Below are 15610 nucleotides of genomic sequence, written 5' to 3' on the forward strand. Positions count from 1 at the left end.
ATGTGTTTTTGAAACTCTGTAGTGTTGCATGTATTTTCAACTTCCATAAATGTTATTGTACTTGAAATCTTATTGTTTCTCACCTTTTGTCACCTTCATGTATTTAAGATTTAATTCTGTTGCAATGTGTAGGTCTAGTTCATTGGTCTAACTACTGCATAGTATTTCATAGGCATCCACCATGTTTTACTTAGTTATTTCCCCATAATGGGCAGCTAGGTGGCCTTCAGCTTACTGTTGTCTCAGGTAACACTGTGTTTCTCCTTACAGTCTTATGCAAAATTTTCCCTCGGCCAAACATGTTCAGGAGTGAGACTACTGGGTCATGAAGTATACGCATCCTTAAGCTTCACAAAATTCTTTCAGATTGTTCTCCAGATTGTTTCTGCTTATTTACTCTCATCGGCAACATCACATCTTCAAATATTTGGATGTAAAATGGTATGTCATTGCTTTTATCTGCATTCATCTGATTACCAATGAATTTGAGTATTTCTGCACCTTTTTTGCTAGCCATTTATTTATTCAACCAAAAATTAGTGTGAGTGCGTAATATGTTCCAGGCACTGTTTTAGGGCCCAGGGAAAAGCATCCCCTATGCATTTTACATTGGAACTTATGTTTTTTTTTATTTTTGGCCATTTGTCAGAGTTCATTATAGGTCTACATATTAATCCCTTGTCAGTTTTAATAACATAAAAATCTCCCTATCTGGATCTGTCTGCTAACTTTGTCTGTGGCCTCCTTCAGTGATTAACCTCATTTTGATAAGGTCAAGAAATATTTTGGCCTCCTATATTCTGCAATATCACAGTGATAGTCTCCCAGATCTTGTTTTATTAGCTTTTAGTGGTTTTGCAGTTTTGTGGTAGTTTTACCATTTACAAGTAGTGCTTTATTCCTTCTAGAGTCTGCCATTGTAGTGGTAATGGTGTAAAGTAGTAATGTAACTTTCTTTTTATACAGTGAGCTCAATTCCCCAACAGATTTCCCTCTTTTCTAAAGCCTTCACCCCTTAGCATAAGAAGAGATCTCAGCATTGAGTCTATTCTGGAACTAAGATGAGTCAGAGGTTTGCAAACATTTGCAGTGAGAAAATGTCCCTGTGAAATCTGAACCTGGGCAGCTCCAATGTGACTGCTTTGCAGAAAGGTTTGACTTGTGGTTAATATTCTGTGGAGGAGCAGGAGCCAAGGGCTTGACAGCAGGGGACAGGTGCTGCTGGTGAGTACATTTCTCTAAGGAGGTGAGGGCTTGCAGAGAGAGCAATTACAAATTAAGAATAAGGCTGAAATTCATCGCAAATGTTGGAATACCACCCAGAGGCATTCCCTGATGTCACACATCCACATTTGCACACTCACGTCTAAAATTTATGCTTTGAAATTTGGACACGGTTTAATAGCCGGCTGTTCAGATTCAGTGTAGCTGGAGTTTCGGAGCATGGGTCCTGGGAGGTCAGAATACTGGGTTCAAATCCCAGCTCAGTCACTCATCAGCTGTGTGACCTTGGGCAGCTTACTCCAATTGGGGCATGAGATAAACCTTATAAAGCAGTTAGCCTAGTACCAGTAGGTATTCAATGAAAAAAGACAATAAAAAGGCCTATTAGATAACAGACTTTGCATTCCAGGAAATTCAAAGAATAAGCAAACTTTGGCCCTTGGAATTTATGATCTAATAGGGGATGAGATAGAATACAAAAATAACTATACCATCACAGAAAATCTCATGTTTTGTTCTAAATTAAAATATGTAATTCTTTGAAGTCTGATGACATTATTAGTTTGAGAGCTGAGGGCTGGGGAATGGGACTGTGGACTGGGGTAAAGTTTCATGGAGGTAAGTGGCTTTTAGGAAGTCTCTAGACCAAGGAGTGAAGGTTTCAGCAGGAGAGTCCCAATTTGGCTGGAGTGCAGATCAATGGTAAGGGAATGGCCTGGACTGGTCCTTCGGGCTGTATCATAGTGACCTTGGAGGCTAACATGGGGTTGAATTTAATCTGGTACACCAAAGAGTTGCCCTCTGGAGAGCTGTAGTTTAGCAGGATTAAGTCAGAGTGGATCACGGCCAGAAGGGAGGGAGATGCTGACAGGAACTGGGAAGTGGTTGTGGTCCTCTGGCCAGTTAGGTGGGATCTGAGTGGGGGCAAGGATACTGGAATGTCAGGGAAGGGAGCAAAGCAGAAGCCCAGGACGGAAGAATCCATGTAATGCAGGAAGGACAGATCTCCTGCTAGGTGGATCTCTTCTCCCAGTGGTGATTTCGTTTGTTTTCCCTCAAACCTCAGCTGGACCTCCTTTTCCTCACTCAGCTGATAACATCCCTCCCTGCCCCTTTGGTACCTCAAAGTGTTTCTTATGTTCCTTCTTTCCTCTATGCATGCTTGTCTCCTCTCCTTCATTCATCGGAGGCCAACCCTTGCCTGGGAGTTCTGGAGCCACTGCCTCCTCTTTCCTTATTGAATTCCCATAAACTATTTCTTCTTCTCACATCTTCAGGTGTGATCTTATTAATCTTAAAACTAACACTGCCAGTTACTTTACCAGCAAAATGGGCTTATTCGGGACTAGGAGAGAATTGCAACGTGAATGCAAGACAATCAATGGGTAGCAAAACCAGAGACTAATCTGAAGAACAAAGGAAAGGAACACCCCTTTATAGAGGAAAGGGGCAAGTTGGGAGGACTATTAACAAAAAGTCCATTGGAGTAAACCGGGAGATGGAAGTATAATGGCTTCTCATTGGCTGAGTTGTGACAGTCTCTCATTGGCTGGCCTGTTGCTGGGAGAGAGAAACATTTCTTCCTCCTGGTGGGCTGGTGCACTAGTTGATCACAGATGGAGCTCTCCCTTCTGTCTTCCCAACTCCATTTTAAAGGAGGTTTTCCTTTTATTAATTTTCAGACTTCGCTGGCTCTTTCCTCCTTACAAACACGCCTGGGTAGGTCTTCCTTGGTCTGAAAGAAATTCCTTTGGACCTTGTTCTATTCTTAAAGGATACTTCTATTTCTTTCCCACCCTTAGCCTCCAAATTTCTTAAAAAAAAAAAAAAAAAAAAAGATTTTATTTGTTTATTCATGAGAGACACAGAGAGAGAGGCAGAGACATCGGCTGAAGGAGAAGCAGCCTCCATGCAGGGAGCCCGATGTGGGACTCGATCCCAGGACCCCAAGATCATGCCTTAAGCCAAAGGCAGATGCTCAATGGCTGAGCCATCCAGACGTCCCAGCTCCGAATTTCTGGAGAGAGGGCTAACTCAGTGTTGACTTCATAGCCTTCACCACATTTACACCTCAGCCTTCCAAAATTGGATGCTTACCCTCACAAATTCAGTAAAGTCGATGACCTCCTATATGTCAAATCCAATCACTTCTCTTTTAATCCTCTATCCTCTTAAATTCTGCTGAGTGACACCCCTCTCTCCCCTTCCCACCACCTTCTTGCACTGACTTTGGAAACAAGTCTCCCTGTTTTCTCTTCCCTAACTCTTCCTTCCCATCCTCTTTAATCCTCCAGCCCTGCAAACAAAGGTTTTAATTGTTCTGTCTTCATCCTTCCACACAAGGAGGGAGGAATCTTTTCTTGCATGAAGTTAAAGAAAAAAATATGTTACATAAAAGTATACACATATGTATAGATAATAATACTAACATATTACATATAAGTATGAATAAATGTAAATGGTCTTTAAAAGTCCATCATTGACTCCCTAATATGTATATTGGATATTTTAAATTTTTATATATGTCATATATACATCTCATATACATATATATACTTAAAATATATAAGTATACTTAATATATAAACTTAAAATACCCATCCATATCTATATCTATTTATACTCTTCCTAATAGAATAGTAATCAATTAGAAAGTGGGCACTACATTATGGCCCCTAAAATATAACATAAAGATATAATAGCAACATAAGTGGCAATAGGGATGCAGCTTTCCAATCTTCTTGAAATTATGCCAATGGCTGAAGCTCATTTTTTTCTTTTGTAACATTACTGCTACCTCTCTGTGAGGAATTTCCAATATCTCATTAAACTACATGCCCCCAGTTTCAGCTTCCTGCTATTGCCTCAAATTTAACCCATCCCGGGAGAATGCATCATCTTCCTCCCCTGTTTCTACTGAATCTGCCTTTCTCTTCTGTTTCTGTCTTCCTAGGCTCAAAGGACTTCTATATAAAAGCAACAATGTTTGCAACTGTATCGTGATAAACATGGTACAGTTACTGTGGAAAACATGTTTTTAGAATATGTAGCCAAAGACTTCTAAGAAATATGGCAGTGAGTGGAGTACTGCCTTTATTTTTTTTTAAAGCAGCAACACAGAAATCAATGAGTCAACATTTAAGTTTAGAAAAGCCAAAAGGAAAGACAAATAATGTTCTTTTAAAATGTTGCATGAGGGGATCCCTGGGTGGCGCAGCGGTTTGGCGCCTGCCTTTGGCCCAGGGCGCGATCCTGGAGACCCGGGATCGAATCCCACATTGGGCTCCTGGTGCATGGAGCCTGCTTCTCCCTCTGCCTGAGTCTATGCCTCTCTCTCTCTCTCTCTCTGTGACTATCATAAATAAATAAAAATTAAAAAAAAAATGTTGCATGAGAAATATGATGCAAGATAGAAAGAATTCTGATGGGTGGAAAGAACTACATCATTTACTGGTTATATTTTTAATAAATAGCGATTGATGACAATAAACTTTTACTAAGAGCCTTCTAGTTATTAGAAATGGATAGTGGGGCTTGCTTTCTCTGATTTTACAGATCCGTTGAGGTTTCATTTGTGAGCACAATTGATAAAGAAACTTTGACCAATGAAGCAGCTCACAAAGTTATCCGTGAGGAAATAAAAAGAAAATGTTCAAGAATTTTCATACTATATGTAAAATCACTCTACTTGTTTTAGAGTTTGTAAAATTCAAGGACATCCTATGACATTAAGTTTTACTTTGACAAAAGGAGATAAATTCTAAAATTTTCTACAAAATTCTGACCATTAAACAATTAGAGCTATAATAGTCTTATGACTTAAGAATGAATTAGTAAGAGTCCATGAGAATGTTATTTTATTTTATTATTTATTTTTATTTTTTATTTATTTATTTTTTTAATATTTTTTTTAATTTTTATTTATTTATGATAGTCACACAGAGAGAGAGAGAGAGAGGCAGAGACACAGGCAGAGGGAGAAGCAGGCTCCATGCAGGGAGACTGATGAGGGACCCGATCCCAGGACTCCAGGATCACTGCCCTGGGCTGAAGACAGGCACTAAACCACTGAGCCACCCAGGCGTCCCAAAAATGTTATTTTATACAGTGACATTCACTTTCTTAAAAATATAGCTTTGATATCACTTTTTAGTATTTTCAATTCATCTCAAGATTTTCTTTTTTTAATCTTAAAGTTGCCTGAATTGAGATGAATGAATGGCTGTTGTTAGTGGTTTTAAATTTTAGAGGTCTAAGGGCACCTGGGTGACTCAATGGTTGAGCATCTGCATTCAGCTCAGGTCATGATTCCCGGGTCCTGGGATTAAGTCCTGCATCAGGCTCTCTGCAGAGCTGCCTGCCTATGTCTTTGCCTCTCTTTCTGTGTCTCTCATGAGTAAATAAATAAAATATTTTAAAAATATATTTTTAAAGGTCTTTAAAAAGCTCATCATTGACTTCCTAATTTGTTTAAGACAGGAAACCTACTTAACAAAAAAATAGCACCTACATCGTGCTAAAAAAAAAAAAAAAAAAAAAAGCAAATAGAACCTATATGAAGAGGATGGCATTAAGCTCTTGACTGGTAATACTTGGAGCTTTTAATCCATTCACTCAACCTGTACTTTTTGAGGGACCAGTCTGGGAATGTTCTGAATTCAGCAGAGAACAAAGGACAATAAAATCTACTTTCACGTAGTTTATTTGAAGATAAGGAAAGAAATGAACCAGAACAAATCCCTGGATTCTACAGTGTATTAGAAGTGATGCCCTAAACACTCAAGAGAAAAATAAAGCAGAGAAGGGTCTAGGGAGGAAGGGGTTGTAATTAAAATTGGGATTATCAGGGAAGGGCTGGGGGGCGGGGAGCGAACAGCCTTGTGCAAACCGCTGTAGAGGGTGAGGGAGCAGGGAAGGTTAGTTACCTGGCTGGACATCTGCAGACTCATCGGCTCACCTTTCAGGGCCCAGTGAGGCGTCCTGAGCCCCCCGCCTGCCTATTAAAACGGCCACCTGCCAATCTGGAGTGGTTTGCCTCTGTCTGCAGCTTCTCCCCGTGCTCCCCACATTAGGGCGGGCTTCAGGTCACACCTGAGAAGCTCCTAGGAGGTTGCGAACTAACCGGACCTTTTGTCCTGAGATACGGAGCAATTGAGGGTCCTGGGCAGAGGCTCTGAGGGTGTTTCAAGGAGTCATCCCGACTGCTGCTTGGCAAGTAGCCTGCAGAGGCTCCAGGGCGGAAGCAGAGACAGCAGCCGGCCGTCATCCAAGTGAGAGGGGCTGGTGACAGACCAGGGGGTCGCTTAGAGCAGAGAAGTAAATTCTTTCTCTTTTTGAAAAGATTTCACTTACTTATTCATGAGAGACACACAGAGAGAGGCAGAGACACAGGCAGAGGGAGAAGCAGGCTCCATGCAGGGAGGCCGAGGCCGACAGGGGACTCGATCCCACGACCCTGGGGTCACACCCTGGGACAAGGCAGATGCTCAACCGCTGGGCCACCCAGGCGCCCGGAGGAGTAGGATTCTTAATGTGGGATTTTGCAGAGAGAGCAGCAGCTGGCTCCTTCCTGCCTACTGTGAGGGGGAGAGCAGTAGCCGAGGGCGACTGGACATTGCTGGGGTCTGCTCCTGGGGAGGGTGTGGCTGCCACGTCGTCGTCGGGCTGCCGGGGCTGCCCCCGCGGGGTTGGGGAGGAGGTGGGAGGTCACACTCCAGGGAGCTGGGCTTGGGCGGCTGCCAGCGTCCCGGAAGCCGGCCCGGGCTCCTTCCCCCCTTGCCTCGCCCCGTCCCTTAGCCTCTGCGGGCGTCGTGGCCGACCGGGGGGAGGCACGGCCCGGCCCTGCAGGACCTGGGCCAGGGCTGCCGTGTGCCCGAACCTGGGGCCCCTTTGAACGATCTGCTTTGCCAGAGGGAGCCCCTCCGTTCGGTCCCCCCGGGCGGCATTGCCCGCGGGCCGCAGCAGTTGGTGCAGAAGCGCGTGCGCGTGGGGCGAAGGGCTCCAGCTGCACACGCGGGCGAGGGGAGGACGAGCTGGAAGTTCTTTTCTCGCGCGGTTGTTGGGTTTGCGAGGGTCTGGTTACGCTCGCACTTCACCGCAGCGCTTAACAAAGAGGGCCGCGAGATTTAGGAGAAAACCCATCCGTGGGATCCCCGCGGGGCGCAGCGGTTTGGCGCCTGCCTTTGGCCCAGGGCGCGATCCTGGAGACGCGGGATCGAATCCCACGTCGGGCTCCCGGTGCATGGAGCCTGCTTCTCCCTCTGTCTGTGTCTCTGCACCTCTCTCTCTCTCTCTCTCTGTGACTATCATAAATAAATAAAAATTAAAAAAAAATTAAGAAGAGCTTTCTCGGGATCCCTGGGTGGCGCAGCGGTTTGGCGCCTGCCTTTGGCCCAGGGCGCGATCCTGGAGACCCGGGATCGAATCCCACGTCGGGCTCCCGGTGCATGGAGCCTGCTCCTCCCTTTGCCTGTGTCTCTGCCTCTCCCTCTCTCTGTGACTATCATAAATAAATAAAAATTAAAAAAAAAAGCCCACCCGTGGGAGCTCGTCCCTGCCGTGCGCAGTGCGGACCGGAGCGCACGCAGTTTGCAGCCAGCACACCCCAGAGCGGTCGAGGGAGGAGCCAGGACTGGACGTGGCTGCGACGAGCGGCCCTGGTGCGTGGATGCTCTCGTCGCCCGGGCGGGGCTCCCGAGGCTGTGCCCGCCCTGCCCCGGCCCCGCCCTGGAGAGTCCGCGGGAGGAGGCGCCCGGGGCCCGGCGAGGTCGGGACGCAGCGCGGGGCGGGGCGGGGCGGGGCGGGGGCGGCTGTGCCCGCGGCCGAGGCGCGTCCGGGCGCCGTGGTCCCCGCAGCGGCCGCCTGGCCTCCGCCATGGGCGCCGTGTGGTCCGCCCTGCTGGTCGGGGGCGGCCTGGCCGGCGCGATCTTCGTCTGGCTGCTGCGGGACGCGGCGGCCGAGGGCGACTCGGAGCGGCAGGACGCGGCCCCGGGGGGCGCCCGGCGCGGCGGCGGGGGACTGAGCTGCGGACCGCCCGGGCGGGAGCCGGCCGCCTCGCCAGGTACTGCCCCCCACGGCCGCAGGGCCCGCCGGCTCGGGGCTCCGGGGCCGCGGGGCGGGGCGGAAACCGCGGGGTCCCCGCCGGCCCCGCCAGGGGGATGCGCACCTGCGCTGGGGCGCTCGGGGCGCTCGGGGCGCTCGGGCGGCTGCGCCCAGGTTCAGGGGTCCCGCGACCCCCTTCAGCTCTCCCGCCCCAGCCCCAAGGCCCACGGCCCCTCCCCGCGCCCCGCGGAAGGGCCGGGCCCGGGAACCCCAGGCCGTGGGCACCTCCCGCCGCCCGGGAGGCAGGGCCCGGGCTGGACCCCGGCCACGGAGGCCTCGGCTGAGCCGCAGAGCAGAGCCCCGGAACGGGCCCACCTAACAGGGCATCCAGCCCCAGCGACCAGGACTGACAGCCGGTTCACGTGTGTGCATGTTGGCGACTGCGTGACCGCGAGTAAGGGGAGGAAGGCCGCTGGCAGAAGCCCCAGGCTCCAGGGCGCGCCTGGACTCCGACCCGTTGGTGAAAACGACATCTGGGAACTTTATTTTTAGTGGAGTCAGTGTTCATGTGGAGCCATCTGAGACTCTGCCTCTGTGCCTTCCCCACAGCTGGTGTGGGACGAGCAGGGAGCTCATGTATCTTCTTCTGAAAGCCAGCCTCATGTTTTAGGTTGGAAGATGAGGAATTCAGGGTAATGTTCGTGTCTCACGACTCCATTAAAAAGAGACAAAATTAAACAAGGCCAAACCCTCACAGACCGCCCCCCCCCATCCGTGCTGATTGTATGACTTTGGAGATTTCGGTCTTGTAGGGAGCTATTCCGACGGAGAGTGAGGCGTCCAAGAAGGAAACCGAGCCTTTAGGGAGCTTGGATCGTGTAACTGCGAGAACATTTTTTTTTTAAAAAGTGAACAGTCCCTGTGGGGATGCAAAAAGCCTATTTTTGTTGAAGATATTCCTAACGCATATGGGGTTGGCAAAGAGAAACCAGTCCTCTTCCCCCACCAGCACCCCCAACTCTTGCACAATGACTCACCGCTGTTCCTTGTATTCCCCCACAGTGTCAGCTGCTGGGGGTCTGCCCACATCTGTGAGAGCCGATCCCCAGCGTGCATGCAGTTCCTGGGAGTGCAAGTGTACTCTTAGGGTCCGTAGGGTAGCCATGCGGATCTCTGCCGGAACAACAGTTTTTGATGATAGAAGCAGAACAATGTGGCTGCATGCCAGTACGGTCTGGACTGTGGGGATTGAGGACCACGACAGGGTCACAAGTCTGCTTCTACACTTGCCACTTCATTTACACTCTTGGGTGGGCACACTGACGCTCCCGGATATGCCTTTTATTACTGGATACACATGCATATTCTTAAAGTACACTGTTGGTGCAGTTAGTGTCTGAACTGGGTAATTAAGTACTTGCTTTGAATCGAGATGGATTTTGTGAACTGCAGATAGATTAATGATAAAGTCTTCAACAACTAAATCTATTTTCCCAGCCTTTTTTCTCGCAAGAACTGCCTAACACTATTACATTTTTCCTTTTGTTTTAGAGCATCTTCAAGAAAGCAATGGATGTTTGGTTTCAGAGACCAAAGGCCATGGTAACTTGCAGGAAGCAGCACGGAGACTGCAGAGTCCTTCTGGAAAAGACAGTGGTTGCAACAGTTCAAGAGAGCATGTTCCTTCTGGAGGGTTTCCAGCCACAGAATCTCTAGCTGCATCTGAGACTGGTAACTCTCGGGGTTACTCTGAAGTTTCAAGAAATGAAAGCCTTGAATCTGCTATAAGAGAATGGGGATTCCAGAAAGGACAAGAGACACTTGCTAATGTAGCTTCCTGTTTTGCAGAAAAGTTGTATTCTAGCAACCTGGTCATTGACAGAGCGAAGGAAGTGAGCCTTGCACAGCTGAGCAATCAGGACCGGGCTGACAATGAGGACTGGGAAATGGTGTCCAGGCACTCATCCTGGGGAGATGCTGCTTTGGGTGGCAGCCTTGAGGCTCCAGTGGTAAGCCCAAACCAGGAAATGGACTGTGGCAGAAGCACTCTTATGGAACCAAGAGGTCAGGAAGTGGATGTGAAACGGAAAAAGGTAGTAGCGGTGGTTTCGGGGTCCCAGCAAGTTAGCATCAGGTTCCAGATCCATTATATCACAAGCACTGGTAAGCAGTGTATTGCGATCACTGGAGATCACAAGAGTCTTGGAAGGTGGAGTACCTACCTCCCACTCCAGTATAGCAAGGATGGGTTCTGGTGTCGTTCTGTGTCCCTGCCTGCAGATACAGTGGTGGAATGGAAGTTTGTAGTCGTAGAAAATGGGGAGATTACCCGCTGGGAAGAATGTAGCAATAGGTTCCTGGAGACTGGTCGTGAGGATAAAGTGGTACAAAAGTGGTGGGGGATTCCCTGATTGTTTTCAAAGTAGTGGAGAAGCTGTTGTAGAATCTGGAAAAGGCTAAGTTTGTGGGGCACACTGAATAATTTTAAATAAAGTAGAACTCCAAATTTAGCCATCAGAGTTGTTTCAAATTTGCCAGTGGCTTGCATCTGACGTGCAGAAATATAATGTAGATGATGCTTCCAGTGAGCGTGGACTTTTTTTTTCCTGTGGTGTTGATGGGTGGATTTTCGCTGATCCATGGTTACTTCAGGGCTTGGTCCTCTTGGGGAATGACTTGGCTAAGCTTCTGGTGTGGACTGGCCTGGGCGTAGCAAAACCAACTGGCTGCCCAGGGTTCAAGCTTGAGCCTTTGGGTGGGTAATCCTTAAACCCGGGGAGTGAAACAAGTCTCATTCAAAAAGAGCTGCTTTCCTATTGGTACAACTGGAGAAACTCTCTTACTACATGCACAACTTTTTTTTTTTTTTTTTTAAGATTTTATTTATTCATGAGAGAGAGAGAGAGAGAGGGAGAGGCAGAGACACAGGCAGAGGGAGAAGCAGGCTCCATGCAGGGAGCCCGATGTGGGACTCGATCCCGGGTCTCCAGGATCAGGCCCTGGGCTGAAGGTGGCGCTAAACTGCTGAGCCACCAGGGCTGCCCCCATGCACAACTTTTTATTTAAAAATAATGCCATATGCAACTGTGATCAGAAATATCTGGTCGCAAGAGGTGATCACCAAGGATATGAACTTGTAAGACTTCCTGATGTTTTACTTTGTTTTGCTTGATTTCACCTGCTAGTTATGGTTTGAAGGTAGCAAGTAAGTCTTTGTCTTAATGATGGCAAACTGGTGCAGAAACAAGGGGCCTAGTTAGAGTCGGTCATTGGGAGGAGCCAAGAGGAGAGGGAATGGGAATGGGATTCCAGTGTGGGCTGAGTGAGTGGCCTGAGTGATGCTCCTACTACTGCCGGGAGGGACTGCAGCATTCATGTCCCTCTAGGGCCTTTGTAGGACCATCTCTCCCCTGGCTCCTGTTCTCTCACGGGTCTGGACTGACAGAGGGACTGATAGCAATCATTCTCCTGCCCTCTCCTCTCAGACCAACAGCTATCTTGGGTAACAAAATTATAACAGGACAGTGATAGAGAAGTACGACTTTGTTCTGAGAAGAAATTAAACTTCATTATAACTGAACAAATAAAATGTGAGTTTTAATATCTTTATTTGATGTTTGAATTACTTATCTAAACCTTAGTACCATAATAGCTTAGACGTAAAATAAAATACCAATATTTTCCTCCATTATAACAGACACATAGGAAAAAAGCAAACATCAAGAGGCAAGAGGGGTCCGTTTTTCTCCTCTCTTTAGAGAAAACATTTTAGAATTCCTTTTTAAACTTTACCTTTTGGGGAATCCCTGGGTGGCTCAGTGGTCTAGCGGTCTAGCACCTGACTTCAGCCCAGGGCGTGATCCTGGAGTCCCAGGATCGAGTCCCACCTCGGGCTCCCTGCATGGAGCCTGCTTCTCCCTCTGTGTCTCTGCCTCTCTCTCTCTCTCTCTCTCTCTCTCTCTCTGTGTCTCTCATGAATAAATACATAAAATCTCTTAAAAAAATAAACTTTACCTTTTGGGGGGCGCTTGTGTGGCTCAGTTGGTTAAGCATCTGCCTTTGGCTCATGTCATGATCCCAGGGTCCTGGTATGGAGCCCCGTGTTGGGCTCCCTGCTCAGTGGAGAGTCTGCTTCTCCCTCTCCTTCTGCCCCTACTTGCCTCCCCCCAACCCACCCCAGGCTCATGCACACTGTGTGAAATACATTAAAAAAATTTTAAAGGATTTTATTTATTTGATAGAGACGCAGACTCCCCCCCACTAAGCAGGGAGCCCAATGTGAGGCTTGATCCCAGGACCCCGGGATCAAGACCTGAGCCGGTGGCAGACACCTAACCGACTAAGCCACCCAGGTGACCTGTGAATTCTTGAAAGAAAAAGAAATAGGGGCACCTGGATGGCTCAGTCAGTTAAGTGTCCGCCTTCGGCTCAGGTCATGATCTCAGGGTCCTGGGATCGAGCCCTATGCCCCCTGCTCATGCTCTCTCTCTCTCTTGCTCTATGTCAAATAAAGAAATAAAATCTTTAAAAAAGAAAAAGAAAAAAGAAACTTTACCTTTGTTTGGAAGGATATTATGCATGCCTGTACTTGAAAATGAATTTTTATATGTTAAAACAACTTGTAATAAGTATAACATCTTCTGGCAAAACAGTGTTTAATCCTGGTCACAGGCAGACTTTGCTGAAAAGAGCATAAACCCAATGGAAAATAGTATTAGGAAGTGCCTACAAGAACATGACAGTTTGGGGCACTTGGGTGGCTCAGTTATTTGGGAATCTGCCTTTGACTTGGGTCACGAGCTCAGGGTCCTGGGAGTGATCCCTACAGGGGGCTCTCTGGGGAAGGGGGTGGGGAGTCTGCTTCTCCCTCTCTCTCTTCTTCTGTGTTCTTCTCTCTCTCTTAAATAAATAAAATCTTAAAAGAAAAAAAGTTTTTGGCTCATGGCACCTGTATGTTAAATTCACATATACTTTTAATATTCTTCATAATGAATTTTATATTCTACCAGTAAAGTCTTCAGAGAGCATTTATTGTTACTTCACAGAATGCCCAAGCATTTCTATTATGTAAAATTAAAGGTGAAACAATTTATAGTAAAAATATCTTTAGAATTCTTTCACTAGCAATTTCATCATTACCTGATGAAATAAAAATTAATCTTTCAGTAAAACCAATTGTTTGAGATACATATAATATTAAACTTTGTATTTTAAAGAGTTGTTGTAAAATTGGACATGCTTAGAGTGTTAACACTGCCATTTAGGAGAAACAGGATTTAATGTATTCTCTGTGCTGGGTAGGACTGAACCAGCTGCCATCACAGACAGACACCATACCTGTTAAGGCTGCACCAGAAGCCTATTTCTTGCTCACTAAATAATCAGCAGTGGGGGTTTCTGGCAGGAGGGCAGTTCTCACTGCAGACTGTCACCCAGGCTGCTTCTGTCCTGGGGCTCTGTCATCCCCTAGGACCTCACTGTGAGGAAATGCACAGATGCTTACTGAAGAGTCTGGCCAGAAAGTGCTACGTCCTGCTCTGTCCACAGTCTTTAGTGAGATCTGATCAGTAAACGTGAGGGGCACCGGGGCTGGGAAATAGCCTCTAGCTGAGCAGCCATTCCTCGGTGGCATCTGTACCATGCAACAGGAGTGTGGACTTTTCTGGACAGCTACCCTTCTGCCGGATTGTCCTGTTGTCTCTGGCACGAAGGCCAGAAAGAGTGATTAGAGGACTGGAACTTTCAGCCCCCCACTCCCACTCCCCCCCCCCCCCCCCCCCCCCCCCCCCCCGGCCTCAGAAGGGGAGGGGGGCAGCAGATTAAGCTCTACAAACACTCTCGAAGATCTGCTGAGCTTCCAGTTGGCAAACATGTCTGGGTCCTGGGAGGGTGTCATGCCCTGAGAGGGCATGAACTCTTCATGTACCAGAATGTCCTCCTTTGCCCTGTGCATCTCTTACATTTTGCTGTTCCTGAGTCGTTGCCTTGAAAATAAACCAGTAATAGTAGATAAAGCACTTTCCTGAGTTCTGTGATCTGTTCTAGCAAGTAGTGAAACTGAGGAGGGAGTTGTGGGGAAGTCCAATTTATAGCCGGTCACACACATGTGGCCCAGGACTTGCAATTGCACCTGAGGTGGGGTGCAGTCTTGTGTGACTGAACTCTTAAACCTGTAGAATCTGATGCTAGCTCCGGGGAGTGCTAGCACTGAAATGACTCTTAGGACACCTAGCTGGTGTCCACAATTAAGTTATTGGTGTTAGAAAGCACTCCACATACAAAACCCCCCTAATAAGAAAACCTCATTAAGGCAGACTGAATCCATTCAATCTAGAAGTTACCCACTGGCTGAAGAAGAATACATTTTTTCCCTTTCTTTCCTTATAGTTATTAATACATAAAAGAGAAACCTTTCTAGAAGTTTTGATTAGGGACCCGAGTGTTCTGTTATCTGATGACATGCATTGATACCAATGGAATGATGAGTTCAGGATCACAAAAGGAATCCCTGTTAGCAAGCTGGAGTTTGTCCTTCTGGGCATTATACCACATATTTTACTTGCATGTGAAGTTTGTTTTTGTTTTTAAAGTTGAAAAGAGTAAGTATTGCTTAAGCACTAGTAAAGATGATAAATTATTCCGGCACATTGGTGTTAGCACAAATTAATACTTTATAAGGTAGGCATACTTTCACATCTAGCTACAACGGTTTTGAGGTTTTACTGTAAGAGCATTCAAGAATAATTTATTTCGAAATAGAGTTTACAGGACAGGGTGTCTTTTATTAAATTTTCACATAAAAAGAAAAAAGTACACAGGGCACTAATTATAAGCAATACCACAATTAATTGGGCATCATCCCTCTGTAAAGAATAAGCAAGCAATGTATCATTTTAGTAACATTTTTTCCTGGTCTTTCACTTTCTGTATCCTCTTTTCTTGATTCCTGATCATTGAAGACATTGCTGAAAATGTTGATAAAACAAAGTTAGATTAGCAACATCTACTCTGGCTTTCAATTCTATAATGTGCTTCTTAAAAGGTCACCTTGCTACTAGAGAATAGATATATTCTGAGCTCAGAAGTTCTTAAAATTTTCAAAGTGGCATATTTTTGAAAAGACTGATGTTAAAGAGCTACGGGTAAATCTTTACTCTTTCGGTTGTTTTAAAGAACCTAATTATTATAGAAGCAATACATACTAATTGTAAATAATCTGAACACCTCAGAAGGGTACAAAGAGAGATGAAGGTGAAGGTCAGTGTCTGTCTCTGCTCCCTCAATCTGCTGAACTCCCCTCAGGGGGCATCACTTAAAACAGTTTGGTGAATATCTTCATGTACAT

The 15610-nt window shown here is 46.5% G+C and overlaps 2 protein-coding genes across 16 annotated transcripts in view; one reads left to right on the forward strand and one right to left on the reverse strand.

The window, feature by feature from the left end:
* Nucleotides 1–8082: 8082 nt before the first annotated feature.
* On the forward strand, nt 8083–10849 carry STBD1 (starch binding domain 1). 2 transcript variants are annotated; one of them, XM_077882574.1, is made up of 3 exons: nt 8083–8284; nt 9817–9996; nt 10114–10849. In XM_077882574.1, exons 1-3 carry the CDS (start codon nt 8098–8100, stop codon nt 10674–10676), a joined length of 930 nt encoding a protein of 309 aa, XP_077738700.1. In that variant the 5' UTR covers nt 8083–8097; the 3' UTR covers nt 10677–10849. The 2 variants fall into 2 exon arrangements, with proteins under 2 accessions (XP_077738700.1, XP_077738699.1); XM_077882573.1 differs by having other exon boundaries at nt 9817–10849.
* Nucleotides 10850–15021: 4172 nt separating this feature from the next.
* The window catches only part of CCDC158 (coiled-coil domain containing 158), a 126787-nt gene continuing 126198 nt past the window's right edge, over nt 15022–15610 (reverse strand). For all 14 annotated transcript variants that reach the window (XM_077882562.1, XM_077882557.1, XM_077882561.1 and 11 more), the window contains one exon: nt 15022–15230. In XM_077882562.1, coding sequence (XP_077738688.1) covers nt 15110–15230 — 121 coding nt within the window. In that variant the 3' untranslated portion in view covers nt 15022–15109. The remainder of the gene's footprint in view (nt 15231–15610) is intronic.

Source organism: Canis aureus, chromosome 33 (genome assembly GCF_053574225.1).
Source record: "Canis aureus isolate CA01 chromosome 33, VMU_Caureus_v.1.0, whole genome shotgun sequence".
NCBI lineage: Eukaryota > Metazoa > Chordata > Mammalia > Carnivora > Canidae > Canis > Canis aureus.

What these genes read in the sequence shown, in the direction of transcription:
- STBD1 (XM_077882573.1), top strand. Translation starts at nt 8,098, where the DNA reads ATGGGCGCCGTGTGGTCCGCCCTGCTGGTCGGGGGCGGCCTGGCCGGC. An exon ending in GGAGCCGGCCGCCTCGCCAG is followed by an intron (nt 8,285 to 9,816) that starts GTACTGCCCCCC and finishes CTTTTGTTTTAG; the next exon opens with AGCATCTTCAAGAAAGCAAT.